Below are 16,791 nucleotides of genomic sequence, written 5' to 3'. Positions count from 1 at the left end.
ACTTTGGGAAGCTTGAGTTGAGCGGAGGGAAAACTGGACAAGTCACGTGGCAATGCTCAAAATTTCTGACCTTTGCGCTTCACTCAGAGCTGATTGGCAAAAAGGCTCAGAGAATATCGTAGCTTTTCTTTGAATTTGCTACAACCCCTGGTTCGATTTATAGAAGCCATCAATCCCCATCATGACCACCGAACCACATACAAAAAAGCGCAAGCACGCCCACGCCGCCGTCGAGTCAGAGACGCCTAAGAAAAAGAAGGAGAAGAGAGACAAGGTTCGCAGTGTGGACGAGGGGGCAAAGAGCGCCAGTACACCGAAGCAAGAAAAAGCAAAAAAGCGGGACAAGGGCAAAAGCAAAGCAACGAGCGAATTCCATGTTGTGAAGGCCTCGCTCTCCGTCTCAATTCCACCTGTGTTCGCCACGAACCAGCGTGCAGGCGTTGAAGAAATGCTCGATTCTATGATCATGAGGTGCGTTCGTGTGGTACATCTTGATATGTGGCTTAGTTGTTAATGTTATATATGCGCTCGTCATTCCATCTCATGTGCAGGTATATACCAGCATTTCAAGGCGTCGTGCTCGCACATTCGAATCTCCACTTCCTCAACAGTTCTGCAACGATAATAGCCGACTGTCCATTCTCAGTATGTGCCGTCGGGTTCGACGCAACAGTATGGAGTCCGCGTGTATCCATGAAACTCGGTACGTTCCCCCTTATGGAACGCTTGCCGTTCCAAACATCGTCGACTCAGACTCATTCACGTCTCACTAGCGGGTAAAGTGAATCTTTGCTCGCCAGACCACGTCTCTCTCCTTGTTCATAGAACATTCAACGTCTCCATCCCACGCAATCATATACCCACAGATCACTGGGAGTTTGAATATGGTCCTGCAGAGAATGACCCCGAATTCGGAGCTGGGGTAACTCCAGAAGAAGACGGGGAAGATGGCGAGAAGGATGGGAATGAAGATGTCCAGATGGAGGGTGTCGATGGAAAGAACACCGACGAGACGAAAGACGAACACGAGAGTGAGGGGAACGGGAGATGGATACATAAAATCACTGGAGAGAAACTTGGTGGACCTGAAGGCTACCTCGAGTTCACCGTTATCGGGTGAGCATCTTTTGATCATTCAATCACTTATGACCAAAGTTTTCGCTGACGCTTGAGCAGTCTTACTGTAGCAAATGAGATGTTGTCCCTACAAGGCTCTATCCAACCTGATCCCTTCTCTCCTGAACATGCTCTTGTCGCGCTAAAAGCAAAATCTCCGCCACCTGCCCCCGCTAGTAACGTAACGCTCGATGAGGAAGATGAGCTGGAAGAAAATGAAAACGACGAAGATGATGATTTTGATACGTTCGAGCAGCTTGGAAGGTTGGGCGATGAAGCGGAGGCTGCGCAGCTGAGGCAGAAGGAAGAAGAAGCTGCACAAGCGAGCAAGGAAAAGAGAGAGAAGAAGGAGAAAAAACGGAAGCGGAAAGAAGTGGCGAAGCAAGATGATGAAATGGATACTGGTCAGCCTGAAAAGGTGAAAGGGGAGAAGAAAGCAAAGCGGAAGAAGACAGTGGCATGATGTCACCAACCCTCCTTATTCATCTTGGCCTCTCGAACTGATGGACCCGGGTTTTGAGGAGGTTTGATGTGCATCATATTGTGAGACTGTATACAGTGTTCTAAATACGCTTCGACATTATAATATAATCACACTTGTCTTCTTCAGAAAACTCGGGAGAAGTAGGATCTGTAGAAAATCTGCAAAACGTGTACAGAGCACAAAACGACACAGCATTCGATTTACACATACCCTATTGACCGGTAGAATTGATGGGCCTCTTCGTTTGCTAGAGCAAACAATCAGTAGGAGGTATGAATCATGGAAAGTAAACAAACATTTGAAAACGGTTAACATGACCTTTTTCATTTTCCATTCAGTTCCAACATCAACCAAACATTGCGTTAGTCGTTTTCCAAGACCTAGCCTCTGTGTCTCTCGCTTGACCTGGAGCTCGTAGCTTGATGTAGATTCGCGGAAGTGGTAGCAAGCTCGACCAAAACAATGCGTGACCTACCAATATATCACATTCTGACTATCTTCTCGCTCAAAACGAAACATGGTGTATGCGACTAAAGTTCGAGGAAATGTACTCGACTCGACTCCTATTGGGCTTTCGGCGCCTTCTTCCAGTTGGTTATTCTCGTTCATTCGTTCCAAGAGAATGAAGCGGGATAGGGGATCGAATAGCTCAGTTTGCTTGGAAGATGGGTCCCATCCGAACGAAGAAGTCATGTATCTTGGATGACAAAGTTTACCCAAAATTTAGTATATGCAAGGAGGACTAGCATCAGTGCTTAAGCTTACAGCGCTCGCATATTGTCTTCGAATATGTCCCAGATACTTTTGCGATGATCCTCGGTCAATTCAGAAGAAGCCAGAACGGTTAACTGGATTCTGAACGATGCGTTGATATATTTTTTAAATATATATTGACAAGGCATCATGATAGGAACGTACTTTTGTGCATTTCTTAAAAACAAGATCGAGCCCTCGATAGAACTTGCTAACTGGGATGCTGGTGCCTGCAGATAAGTGTCCTGTCGTATAATCGAGGAATATTAAACCACGATAAAATATATGACCTTGATGGCTTTCTGGACGCGCGAACTGAAAGGCATATTATAACGGGTGGTGTCACCTCGGACGTTGGACACAACTTGAAGTTGCCAAGTTGCTGCACCTCAGGCAGGGACTTAATCCGTTACGTAAGGGCCTCAAAGACCTATTCTTTGTCGACAGGTTTGGGACCTTAAGTATCCCCTCGCTGCCGAGGTTTCCCAGCCAAGTATATATATAGTATTTCTAAATACAGCGGTACTTGAACAACCCTCTGCAAACCCTCCTGTGGTGCCCTCTGGAGTTTGTAAAATATTTCTTTGTTCCAGAGGCCTTCTAGGGCAATATTTACAGCATTATTTCCATATAATGCATACTCTTTATGTGTGACCAAACCGGATAAACCCGGTCTCTGCCGAAGCAGCCATTGTTCTCCATGGAGCATAGCCACCACTCCATGGAGTAACCATTGTACTCCTAGGAGTCATTATACTGTAGCGAGTAGCACCTCCGACTATAAGTAGTAGGGGGTTTAGTATAGAAATGCCCTCAGTCGTTTCTATAGCCTCTGGGGCAGCGGCTGAGTTTCACATAGGTTTATTAGGTTATGAGCCCTGGTGCGCAAAAGCTACGCAGGAAATAATTCTTATTTGAAACGGCAACCTCGGAACCATGACCACAGCACGAGATACATCCGCATGTCCAGTTCTCACTGGACCCAACAATTTTCAGATATGGAAACTCCGGATCATCTCAAAGCTACGTCGGGAAAAAGTTCTCCGGGTTGTTACTGGAGAGGAGCTTAAGCCCTCACCAGGAAAACCTACCTCCTCGGAGGATCCTGAGATCACCTGGATACTTAAGGATAAGAAGGCACATGGAATCATTCAGGACCATATCTCTGATGCCCTCCTAATGAGGACTGGAGACCTCACCAGCTCCAAGGAGTTATTTGATAAACTTGTCTCACTCCATCAAATGTCCAACATTGCCTCGGCCTTCTATTCATTCCAGCAACTCACCAAATTGTCCTGGGATGGGACATCACCTATCCAGGACCACATTGCGAAATGGACAATTGATTCACACCTCTCCGGAATGGAACTAGGAGTTGATACCAAACTCATGGCTTTTGCTCTTCTCCAATCTCTCCCATGCACTCCTGAATGGCAAATATTTCAGTCATCGGTAATCAACATGATTGAAGAAAATAAACTTACCTTTGATGCAGTTGAGATCCGGATCACTGCAGAAGTTGCACGATAGTCAGGGAAGGCCCCTGGAGGTTCCGAATCAGCACTCAAATCTGAGGAGAAATGGTGTGACTTCCACAAAGCCAAATCACACAACACCTCGGAGTGTCAAACACTTCAGTCAGCTGAAAAAGGTCAAAGGAAGAAGGGAAAGGAAAGACACAAGGATAAGGAAAAGAGAAGGAAAAGGCAGATACAGCGGAGCAATCATCTGGATCTGACTCCGAGGAGGAACAAAGTCATATTGCATTGGAACATGTACATATTTCCAAGCCCCTTGCTAAACACATTCAAGCTTACCTTGTGTCGGAACCCGATAAGACCAAAACAACAATTATTATTGACTCCGGAGCAACATCCCACATGGTCCCTCACCGCTCCTGGTTTGAGCCAGGAACATACCATGTTCTGCATCCTCCGAGGACAATCAGTTTTGGGGATGAATCCTCTGTAAATGCCATTGGCATTGGAACAGTAATCCTACAAGTAATTGTTGGCAAAAAGGACTACAATATTGCACTGTCAAATGTCTTACTTGTGCCAAACTTCACGTTAGCACTCGTCTCTGTCCACAAATTGTCCAAAACGGGGTTATCAACACTTTTTCCAGCAGGGTCAAATGCTTGTGAAGTTCGGAAAAAGGAGGAACTTATCCTCACTGCCTTACACAAGCAAGGACTTTATCACATCCAAGCAAAACCCAAAATCAACCTGGAGTCAGCTTTTGCAGCAGTAGATGTAAATTTATTGCACAGGAGAATGGGACACATTGGAATGGACCGCTTGCAATGAATGGTTACAAAAAGACAGCTCCAGGACATAGACACCCTTACCGGAACCCTGGAGTTTTGTGAACCTTGTGCTTTAGGAAAGATGAAGAAATTACCTTTCAAGTCCACTGGAGGAAACCGAGCCAAGCGCCCCATACAAATTGTGCACACAGATGTTGGAGGACCAATCAAACCAACTTCCAGGGAGGGTTTTTGGTACTGGATTATCATTGTAGATGATTTCTCCAAATTTCCATGGATATATTTCCTAAAACATAAAAGTGAAGCACTGGAACGATACAAGCAATGGAAAGAAGATGTCCAAACATTCTTCTGGACTCATTTGGGAGAAGAAAACTTCACTCCACTATACACAGAATTCCTCCGGAGCGATGGGGGAGGAGAATATACTGGCAATGCATTCAAAAATCAACTCCGAGGAGATGGTGTCATCCAAGAAACTACAGCTGCAGATACTCCGGAACAAAATGGCATTGCAGAACGCATGAATCAGACATTGGCTACATTAGCAACCACTATGCTCCATGATTCCAAGCTCCCAAAGTCATTTTGGGTAGATGCCATGCAAACAGCTGCATATATCACAGCACGCAGCCCAGCATCAGGACTCCATGGAAAGACCCCATATGAAATACTGTTTAAAAGGAGAGTTGATCCAACTTTGTTTCGCCCTTTCGGATGCCAAGCATATGCCTTGATTCCGAAAGACAAAAGGCAAGGGAAGTTTTACTCCAAGGGGCGCAAAGCCATAATGATTGGCTACACACATGGAAAGCAAGCCTACAAACTCCTAGACACTGAAAAACGGACTGTGTTTTCCAGTCGGCATGTTATATTCAATGAATCCGGAACGGTACAAAAGGATGACACTGCTCCCTGGAACACAGACACTAGCACAGATCAGTGGGAGGGACTCATTCCAGAGAATGCTCACTATCCAGACCAAAAAACATTGGAGGAGGATGATCCTGACCCTCGGATCTGAGATCCAAATGAATTGCAAATGGAACCACATCTCCAAGGAGATGTTCCACAAGCAATGGAACCATATCAGCATGAAGATGTTCCGAGAGCAGTGGGGCAATACTTCTGTGGAGACGTTCCGAGAGCAGTGGGAGCACCTGATCAGCTAAGACACCCTCCACAACAGTCTCTACAACCAAGACCTGAACACTGGCCATCTTCAGAACGGAAAGCCAAAGTAGAGTTACAGTCAGTGGGAGGACAGCCCCTCAACATACAGCCAGCTGATGTGGAAAAAGTCCGAATACAGCTAGACAGCCTGTCCATTGGATCACCTTCTGGAAGGCATACAACACCTCCAAGGAGTCATCCAACACCTCCGAGGAGTGATTCAACACCTTCAGGAGTGAGTGGGGCAACAAATACACAAATGCTGCTACTCCCTGGAGTACCTGCACAAGTTCCTAAAAGAGCAGTCATGCCTGCTGAAGTCCTAGGAGTACGCAGAAGCAGTCGCCAGACCCGTCCTGCAGACAAAAACCGAGATTATCAAAGGACTCTAGATGAGGAACAGTCTCGAAAAGAGCAACATGACAACTCCATGGAGAAACCTAACACTCCTGAGTGTAAGGACCATTTTATTATTTTCTTATCTTCTCTATGTCTTGGTTCTCAAACACCTTTCCCATTACACCTCTGGCTCTAGGGCTAGAGGTATCATTTGCCATATTACTTCTCATAGCCCTAACAGGCTTTCTTAACCACCATTACCACTTTATATCACAGATCAGAGACTGGGTATCACTCCCAGCCAGCCAGCACAATGGGTAGGGACTGGTAGTAGGCATCTCGCCAACCAGCTCCAAGCCCCATTAAGGCCTGGATATACTAATAAACGCTTTGATCAGAATTGTACCTCATCATGAGGATACGGTTCCTGAACATGCGTAACAAACATCTATTATTAGTACAAATCTCTCACCCGCTGATTAATCAAGTTAAAAGTCGTACAATAGTTGTTCTCTCTTTTTCTTATTGGATGATTAATTCCTCTCACCCGCTGATTAATCAAGTTAAAAGTCATACAATAGTTGTTCTCTCTTTTTCTTATTGGATGATTAATTCCTCAGACCACTTTTTGTTTATTCTCCTTTCAGTCTGAGGAACAAACCGTTCACTATATAAAGTCTTACCTATTCATGTATAGTTCCTTAGTTTTCTATTACTGAATTTACCCGCTTTACTCCTCAACCGAAACCCTTGAGCTTACCTCCCAAGTCCTCTACTCGCTATATTTACTAGCGTCTGTCGACCTCAAGCTCATCGAACCTCTTACTCCCTGCAAGTGCAGAAGGAGACAGGTTTTGTTTTTGTTATAGTTTATTGTTGCCTCACACTGAGGTTCATGAAGAAACATCTGATACAGAGGAGACATTCTTTGCTGGAATAGCAAGTACCGGTCCATCTAACACAGACCTTCCAAGGACACTAAAGGAAGCCTTATCACGTCCGGATGGAGAATTATGGAAGTCTGCCTTGGAGGAGGAACTCCTAAGTCTCAATACTAATGCAGTATATGACACTGTTCCACTTCTGAAGGGAGTAAAACCCATCACATTAAAACCTGTGTTCCGGATCAAGTTTGATCAAAACGGAAACATTGAGAGATACAAACTCCGGATTGTTGCACGAGGTTTTACTCAAAGGGAGGGGATTGATTACCAGGAGGTTTTTGCTCTGGTTGCAAACTTAGAGTCAATCCGAAATATTCTAGCCCTGGCAGCAAAGTACAACCTAGAACTTGATCAAATGGATGTATCCACAGCTTATCTCAATGGAGAACTTGAAGAAGAACTGTACATGCTTCCTCCAGGGGGTGTTCCTATCCAACCTGGATATTGCTGGAGATTGAAGAAATCCATCTACGGGTTAAAACAAGCTGGTTGTACATGGAACAAAACTTTTGATTTCAAGCTCCAGGAGCTCGGTTTCACAAGACTAAATGCAGAAACATGTCTCTATGTATTCCGGGAAAACAAACAAATATGCTTTGTTGTTGTCTATGTAGATGACCTCCTCCTAGGAGCTTCATCCCGAAAATTCATGGATATCACAAAAGCCAAACTCGAATCCATATTCAAAATGCGGGACCTTGGAGAAGCAAAATACATCCTCAGAATAGAAATCCAACGTGATTGTTCAAACAAAACAATATCCCTATTGCAACGCCAATACATTGACACAGTCCTGGAGCGTACTGGAATGAAGAACTGCAAACCAGTATAGACACCAATGGCCCATGGATCAAAACTCCTTGCAAATGCTCCAGGGGAAGATATTGTGCAACACGAGATGCATATTGAAGGGCGCCAAGTGTCATACCTCTCAATTGTAGGCTCCCTCATGTATGCCATGCTCGGAACCCGCCCAGACATTGCCTACGTTGTTGGAATACTAAGCAAGCATAGCTCAGCTCCAAGGAGCCATCACTGGGAAGCTGCAAAATGTGTCCTCCAATATCTGAAAGCAACCAGGGACATGGAACTACAATATGATGGCACAGATGTCTCCATGGACATGGATTTCTATGGATATTCAGATGCAGATTGGTCTGGAGACCCAGACACGTCTCGATCAACATCAGGCTTTGTTTTTATCACCATCCGAGGAGCAATCTCCTGGACAAGCAAAAGACAAAGCATGGTAGCTTTATCCTCCATGGAGTCAGAGTACATTGGATTGAGCAATGCTGGACAACACCTTGCATGGCTTCGGACATTTTTTGAAGAAATTGTACATGCTCAAAATGGATTTACAACATTGCACTGTGACAATCAAGCAGCTATTATTCTTACATGAGATCCACAGTTCCATGCTCGCACAAAACACATTCAACGGAAATATCATTTTATCCGAGGTGACTTAGTATCAAAGGGAGAGGCAGTAATCAGATATGTTCCTACAGGAAATATGGTTGCCGACATTCTCACTAAACCCCTCACTCACAAAAAACACTGGAAATTCTTTAAAGCTATGGGACTACGGTTGCACTCGGGTGGGAGTGACAAAACTGGATAAACCCGGTCTCTGCCGAAGCAGCCATTGTTCTCCATGGAGCATAGCCACCACTCCATGGAGTCACCATTGTTCTCCTAGGAGCACAATTGTACTCCTAGGAGTCATTATACTATAGCGAGTAGCACCTCCAGCTATAAGTAGTAGGGGGTTTAGTATAGGAATATCTCAGTCGTTTCTATAGCCTCTTGGACAGCGGCTGAGGTATGTTACATTACATTTATTAGAGATCACCTTAAACTAACATCCATTGTAGTTTCACATAGGTAAATAATAAAGTCGTTTCTATAGCCTCTTGGGCAGCGGCTGAGTTCCACATAGTTTTATCATATAGGGAGTGATCCAGATGGAATTAAAACAAACAGAGATGATAGAGAGGGTTATCAGAGACCCAGAAGACAATTTGCAAGAGGGATAAACAGTAGGGTGCTTGGATGATGAGGTATGAAGTCAGGAAGATTGCTAGAGCACAGGGCTCATAACCTGTTCAAATTGGATAATGACCAGACCAGGGATTGAACCTGGAACCTTCTGGATACATGCCAGCTGCTCTACCAATTGAGCTATATGGCCAAGGTTATACAATATTGGATCTTAAACATAACATGCAACCACGGACATCTTACACAGTATAGCTGCTGCATACTGGATTGGCTTACAAATCAGAGGTATAATCCTATGGGGTATTGGTATGTCAGAGTATATTCTAACACTCCCTCCTGATCTGACATATCCATATATGGTAAGTGTACAAACATAGCCAAACATGTAAGAATGACTAAGCTTATACAATAGCACAATAAAGCACCAGGGCTCATAACCTGATCAAATGAGAACTTCTGGGAAGTGTCTAGCCACTTGCTGAGAGCTAACAGGGACAGAACTAGAGTCCAGTATGTAGTAACTAAAGAATAGGAATATTAGACTCTGCAATACTAGTCCGAAGTTTTGTAAACAAAGGTAAACAAATCAGCCACACAGGCGAAATTATAGAATGCTCAGTGAATACTGAACAATAGAGCAAAAAGAATAAAGAGGAAAGTGGTTTAGAAAGAAGGGAAAATAGATAGCACAACTAGGTGCAGAATCACCAAAACTAACAGTATGTGCAATGCGTGAACCATGGGTGAACAGAGTCTGAGGGGCACCACAAGCGAAGTAGAGGATAGAATGCTCGGCTGGCAGTATGCGAGCGTTCTCGGTATGCAAGAAATCTATACTTGATATAATATGCGCACAGATCTGCATATGTGTAAGTGTGTGTGCTTACTGTTATTTGTAGAAATGACTGACTGGTTCAGGGGGATGATACTTGTGGATTACACGGACTCCATTGCGAATACGGATCCTTGGGGAAGAAAGCAACAGGACGTAGTGCCATAGAAGAGGCTGGTGAGTCTTGAAGGCCTGCATGGCTTTGGCTAACGTTGTTCTGCCTATTGCCACCCATTGAGGTTCAGATGTTTGTTTTCCCACTGCAAGTCCTGTCTCAGGCTGCAACACTTTCTGCTGCTCCTTCCGGAGCTGTTTATCTACTATTTGGACAGCAAAGGAAGTCAAGGCAGGCCGGGCGGGCTTGATTTCAAGGTAAGGAGTCTCTGGTGAGTACATAGTGTTTGAGCTGATGTCTTGATTAGGTTTCGGACGACCATCAGGATGATCGAACCATAGTTGCAAGATCTTAACACTATCATCTTCTTTCATGCGGAAAACCTCATGCGGACGACCATCAGGATGATCAAACCATAGTTGCAAGATCTTAACGCCATCATCTTCTTTCATGTGGAAAATCTCATGCAAGAATCGAGCAAAAGTCCAGTGAGCCTGTTTATCAATTACATCTAAAATGAGTTGTATTTTCTGCTGATGTGTTTTATGCTGGGAACCAGCTCGAGGCATTGGCCTTGATGGCATAGGTGTGTTGGGTTGAGTAAGGAATGGCCTTGATGGCGTAGGTGTGTTGGGTTGAGTAAGGAATGGGGGGGGAGTTGATTGAAAGAAAAGGGGCAATGATTGAGACTCGGAGTGGCTACGAGCTAAGCTGATAGGGGTTAATATTGGTGTCTGAGGGAATGGAGGAATACTAGAAAGATTAGGGACTGAAATTGTACGACCGAGACAATGAGCATTGTCTGCCATGTTTCGTTATGGGAGTAGATTCTCTCAATAGGGGCTTGATCTCTTGATCTTATCGCAGCGCCACATCAAAATTTTCAGCACATGTTTGTATTACTAAGGTAAAGTACATCATAAAACTGTTATCGCCGATGGCTTGAGACCAAAGGCCTGAGCAACGGTTGCACCCTCGCCAACCGCGGCAGACCTTCTTTTCCGGAACTTCTCCCTTCCGGATTGATGGTCTGCTTACTATCGTTGGACAATAGGTGCAATTGGCCTGGGGAGAAGTTGAATAACTCACCAGTCGTTGAGCTTTAGACTTGACCAGTAGATATAATTTTTAGTTTTCTAGCTGCCTATGTAGAAAAATAAGCAAGGACTCGAAGCATTGGAGCAGCGGAACAAAACCGAAAAGACAACACATGTTTTGGAATGGTTCTGCAATTTCTGGTCACACTGGGTCACAGCGGCACTCACAGACCAAATCAGGCAGAGTGTTACGATCTCTATTGGACATTTAAGGACTACTCATTTCTTTTTACTCATCGGTTATACCATCGGACCAATGACTCATTTCCTTCACGTACACTTCCGTTCCTCTCGCATTCACAGTACCTATTATAGTACTTAGTCCTCAACAGACGGACCTGCCCTAGATAGGACCTAACTCCTATCACCAATTCCTTTCCATTATAAATACCATGTAATAGCAGTAGTATTCTCCAATACGATTCTACGCAGTTTACGCTTACAAAGCTAGACTCCTAAGATCAAACTTCTATTCAGAAGAAGATCAACTCCCGTTGGAAAACCTCCACTCAGAACTACATTCTCGAACTTGTCTTCGGATAAGTCTCTTGTTACGATAACACAATTTCCGGACATCTCCTTTCCTTTTTATTCTCCGCTTTAACTTTATACTTTAAGTGCCACGCGGCATTTCCCTTTCTCGCGCCGCGTTGCCTTTCTTTTACTTTTAGACTTAACTCTCTCACGCAGTGGAGCTGGCCATACGGGCTAGGCCCTATGACATCATCAGCCACTGCCTTCATCAACTGTATAGTACACATGTACAAACAACCTGTAGTAGTATATATACCCCAATAGATCCAGGAGACTCCTCAGCGAGTCCTCCTGTTGTTAACCAACAAACTCTCTGCAGCTCAAGGGGTAACCACTCCCTCTTCATTTTCTTTATAGTGTGGTTCTGTGTGCGCCAGAGTAACTAACTCTTGGTTGTTACATTAGGACTCGCTCTTCTACTCTCTCGCACGTGTGTGCAAAAGTCCCATTGGGCACCCGGACTCCAGGGTGAAGGAGATTGGTTAGCGGTTAGGAATATCCCACATAGCAGATAGGTGCGCTCCTAGCGACGGCCTTGTAGTGCTTCGGGAGAAGAACGCAAACCTTCGATACGCGGCCCCCAGCGTTAAGGGGAGTACCTTAGCTCAGCAGTCAGTGTGGAACCACTGTTGATTAGATTTAGAATACAAACTTTCACTTTCGAATACCTCTGACCAGGCCGGGCACTTGCCTCCGCCAGTCTGGAGAAGGGTTGACAGCTTAACAAGCGGACCACCCCCTGACAACCGTTCGGACCAGGGTTTATTACAAACACATTTTTATATACCTTTTTAAATACTATAGTGTGGGTAGTCGGAGATTGAGATCTGATACTCAGCTGGGAAGAGGTTGATCCGCAGATAGCAAGCGGGGACCCCCAGTTACCTATTTTTACGTTACCCAAAGAGAACAAGTCGACATGTCGTCGCAACCCCAAGACATGAATGCGCTACTGCACGCAATGCGTACGCAGATAGCTGCATTAACCTCACAGCTCGCCGAGATACAGGCCAACCCCCCTGTAGCAACCCCCTTGGTAGAGAAAAAGTTTAACAAGAAAGTCGAAGTCGTCGCTGACCCTGGCGCCTTCGAAGGAGACAGAGCGCGATTTGCCGAATGGTGGATCAAGCTCCAGATTTGGGTCAAGGCGAACTGGGACGCGTTTGCCGACGATTTTGAGGTAGCCACTGCGGTGCTATCTCGCCTAAAAGGACCTGTGGCGGGTCGATACGCCCAAGTAAGACTCCAGGAATGCTACACCGCGGGTGTGTGGCCCACCTGGGACGATCTCAAAACCGAGATCGAAAAATATTTCAAACCGCAAGCTGAGCGTGACTGGGCGCGTCAGCAAATCCGTTCCTTCAAACAAGGAAACATGAGGACGGATGATTTCGTAACCCGGTTCCTGGCCCTCTCAATCCAAGGGGGTCTTGGCAATGAACACGCAGTGGAACTGCTAGAACGCAATGTGAACCCTCGCATTGCAGAACAGATCTATCTGCAGGATACACGAAGTGACAACTTGGCCCTGGCGGCTGAGGAAGTACGACGAGTCGGTAGAGCCATAGAGCTCTACACCATGCACCAAGGTGGCGGGTCCACCAAACAAAACAACACACCCCAGAGGCGCCCTGGGTCATCAAACCAACATCATAATCACTCTCACAGGTTCAAGCCGTTCGGGCTGCAGCCAGGACAGGGTGCTCCTATGGATATCGGCGCGGTCCAAGGCGGACAAATGCGCAGATTCAAGGGCAACTGTTACAACTGCGGCCAAGAGGGACACATGTCCCGAGACTGTAAAAACGAGGCGCAGGCTGCCCAACAAAAAAATAATCAAGGGCGCCAGGCGCGCCAACTAGAAATCGAGAAGCCGGACGATCGGCTCAACTCTTTGGCCGGTCGTTCTTACGACGAAATCCGGGCCTTCTTCTATGACCAACAGGTCAACGAAATGAAGGCTCAGGGAAAAGAATTCGGGGCTTAGGTCACTTGGGTGCCTTAGCTCCTGGTAAAAATGAAGTAAACCACAACAAAGTGGCCCCTGCTCCGGGGTGTTGCACGAGCAATAACGGAATGACGGGGATGGCTCCCCAATTTGTAAATAAGTTTTTAAATTTGTTATCAGAAGTATGTACTTGTATGAAGAAATGTAACTGCAATATTTATGATACTACCGCTGCACCAGCATCTCCCTTGGAGCGTGGCCTCGGCGAGACAAACACTAGGGTGCTTGATTCTGGTAAAACAAAAATAGAAAAACATGTGTCATTCAAGATTCCTTCTTCTTCTTCTTCTTCTTCTTCGGAGCCACCCTTTCCCGAAATCCCAAGGCATGCGTTGATGCGCACGTATTTATTCCAAAAGGAGATCCGTTTAGACGTTGGCGTGGAAAACCTTGCCAGGGGCAAAGTACACTCAACGAGCGCACTGCTTGATTCAGGCGCTAACGGGATCTTCATAGATCAGGTCTGGGCGGAGCAAATTGGACTCCCCCTTGTAAAATTAGAAACATCTATTCCCGTCTATAACGTTGACGGTACGCTTAACGCAGGTGGCTGTATTACACACAAATGTTCTTTTGTGGTCGAATACCAAGGACACAGAGAACGAGTCACTGCCGAGGCTACCCAACTAGGGAAGATTAATTTAATCTTAGGCTGGACCTGGCTATTTAAACACAATCCTGAGATCAACTGGCAGACAGGGGTTGTCACATTGTCACGTTGTCCCCAGGAATGTGTAAACTTGGGTAAACCAAATCATGTCCGTCACAATGAGCGTCTCGAAAAGTTAAACGCTAGTCACGTTTACAAGCTCAGACCTTTAGAAAAGATCGACGATGATGATGATGAGGTAAAACCTGAGGAAGAGATTAAGAGGCTGGTACCTCCCGAGTACCACGACTTCTGGAAAGTCTTTTCGAAACACAAATCAGAGCGCTTCCCAGAGGCTAAGCCTTGGGACCATGCTATAGATTTGAAAGACACCTTCAAACCAAGGAAGGGACACATGATACCGCTCTCTGCTCCCGAAAGAGACGAGGTATCTAGTTTCATAGACGAACAACTTAGGAAGGGTTACATCAGACCTTCCAAAAGTCCTATGACGTCCCCGGTGTTCTTCATTCCTAAAAAGGATGGTAAAAAGCGAATGATTATGGACTATCGTTACGTGAATGAGCACACGGTTAAAAATGCGTATCCTCTGCCTTTGATTAGTCAGCTAGTGGACAAATTGGCTGGCGCCAAGATCCTGACAAAGATGGATCTCAGATGGGGGTACAACAATGTACGAATCAAAGAGGAAGATGCTTGGAAGGCCGCGTTCACGTGCCACCGAGGATCTTTCGAACCCCTTGTTATGTTCTTTGGGTTGACCAATTCACCGGCGACCTTCCAGAGCATGATGAACGAGATCTTTGCGGATATGGAAAACTGTGTCGTCATTTACATTGACGATTTATTAATATTTACAAAGTCGGACGATGAGGCTGAGCATGACAGGATCGTGCAAGAAGTCCTTCGACGCTTACAGGAACGGGACCTATTTGTTAAACCCGAAAAATGTAATTTTAAAGTGAAGGAAGTAGACTTCCTCGGTATGATCATAGGCCAGAACGGAATCAGGATGAACCCTGAGAAAGTTCAAGCTATTTTGGAATGGCCAGAACCTACTCACGTCAAAGGAGTTAGGGCCTTCCTAGGCTTAGGTAATTTCTACCGAAGGTTTATTGAAGACTTCGCAAAAATCACGAGACCGTTGAACGATCTCACCAAAAAGGACCTTGTTTGGCATTGGGGCGCCAAAGAACAGGAAGCTTTTGATAAGCTTAAACAGGCATTTACAACAGCGCCCATATTGGCATTCCCTGAATTAGACAAAGAGTTCCGGCTAGAAACCGACTCTTCTGACTTCGCCACTGGGGCTGTTCTATCAATCAAATGCCCTGATGATCTTTGGAGGCCTTGTGCCTATTTATCGCATAGTTTGTCGCCTACAGAGCGTAACTATCAAATATACGACAAGGAGATGCTGGCCATCATTAGAGCTTTAGAGCACTGGCAGCACTACTTAGAAGGTGCTAGGCACCAATTCGAAATTTGGACCGATCATAAGAACCTAGAGTACTTCATGACGGCCCGAGACCTGAACCGGAGACAGGCCCGCTACGCGGTGTACTTGTCAAGGTTCAATTATAAATTAATTCATAAGCCAGGAAGCTCAATGGGGAAAGCGGACACTTTATCTAGAAGAGAGGATCATGCCAACGGCATTGAAGATGACAACAAAGGTGTCACCCTGATAGATCAATCAAGGGTTGCCAATATTAGAATCGGGCAAGATTCCGACCTCCTGGAAGTCTTCAGGAAAGACATCTCCCCAGAGGAAAAGGCACGCCTTGACGGCAATGAAAACTATTTATGGAAAGACGGGCTCTTTCATTTCAAAAACAAAATCTATGTGCCTGAGTCCGCAAGGATCAAGACAATAGATAGACATCATGACACTCCAGTGGCTGGGCACCCTGGATGGCAACGAACGATGGAGTTGATCTCCAGAAACTACATGTGGCCGGGCATGGTCAAAAACGTACAGGAATACGTAAAATCCTGTCTGAGATGCGCCATGGCCAAGAATTCCCATCAACCGCCGGCCGGTAAACTCATGCCGAACCCGATACCAGCTGGCCCCTGGCAGGATATATCAGTGGACTTCACGACGGATCTGCCCAAGTCAAACGGGTACGATTCAGTAATGGTGGTAGTAGACCGCTTCTCCAAAGAAGTGGTATTCATACCCACCAACAAAACCATCACTGCCGCCGGTACGGCAGACCTATTTAAGGATTCCGTATGGTCCATCCATGGGTTACCAGAAACGGTAATCTCCGATAGAGGACCGCAATTCGCTAGCGAGTTTACGAAAGAATTGTGCCGGATGCTGGGCATCAAACCTAAATTATCCACGGCGTTCCATCCGCAAACCGATGGACAAACGGAGAGACTCAACCAGGAGTTGAAACAGTATCTCCGGATATTTATTAACGACAGACAGACAGATTGGGCCAAGTGGCTAAAGATAGCCCAGTTCTCTTATAATATTAAACAGTCGTCGGCTACAGGAAAGG

At 45.6% G+C, this 16,791-nt stretch overlaps 4 protein-coding genes across 4 annotated transcripts; 2 read left to right on the top strand and 2 right to left on the bottom strand.

Moving 5' to 3' along the window:
• Positions 1–167: 167 nt before the first annotated feature.
• On the top strand, positions 168–1,120 carry SERLADRAFT_361209 (uncharacterized protein; the record flags this gene model as incomplete). The annotated part of the gene is made up of 3 exons (XM_007317685.1): positions 168–471; positions 552–703; positions 774–1,120. The coding sequence occupies 3 exons, from the start codon at positions 182–184 to the stop codon at positions 1,118–1,120; spliced, it is 789 nt and encodes a 262-aa protein (XP_007317747.1).
• A 559-nt stretch (positions 1,121–1,679) lies between these two features.
• On the bottom strand, positions 1,680–2,679 carry SERLADRAFT_437354 (uncharacterized protein; the record flags this gene model as incomplete). Its single annotated transcript, XM_007317684.1, has 7 exons — positions 1,680–1,758; positions 1,811–1,847; positions 1,897–2,018; positions 2,076–2,297; positions 2,366–2,455; positions 2,519–2,583; positions 2,644–2,679. The coding sequence occupies 7 exons, from the start codon at positions 2,677–2,679 to the stop codon at positions 1,680–1,682; spliced, it is 651 nt and encodes a 216-aa protein (XP_007317746.1).
• Positions 2,680–4,924: 2,245 nt separating this feature from the next.
• SERLADRAFT_387878 (uncharacterized protein) lies at positions 4,925–5,149 on the top strand (the record flags this gene model as incomplete). Its single annotated transcript, XM_007317683.1, has 1 exon — positions 4,925–5,149. A coding segment is annotated over one exon (225 nt), but the record flags the coding sequence as incomplete, so codon positions are not given.
• A 4,822-nt stretch (positions 5,150–9,971) lies between these two features.
• SERLADRAFT_437351 (uncharacterized protein) lies at positions 9,972–10,838 on the bottom strand (the record flags this gene model as incomplete). Its single annotated transcript, XM_007317682.1, has 1 exon — positions 9,972–10,838. The coding sequence occupies one exon, from the start codon at positions 10,836–10,838 to the stop codon at positions 9,972–9,974; it is 867 nt and encodes a 288-aa protein (XP_007317744.1).
• Between the last annotated feature and the right edge of the window lie 5,953 nt (positions 10,839–16,791).

Source organism: Serpula lacrymans, assembly GCF_000218685.1.
Source record: "Serpula lacrymans var. lacrymans S7.9 unplaced genomic scaffold SERLAscaffold_6, whole genome shotgun sequence".
In the NCBI taxonomy this organism is placed as follows: domain Eukaryota; kingdom Fungi; phylum Basidiomycota; class Agaricomycetes; order Boletales; family Serpulaceae; genus Serpula; species Serpula lacrymans.
This window is presented reverse-complemented; position numbering and strand designations above follow the sequence as displayed.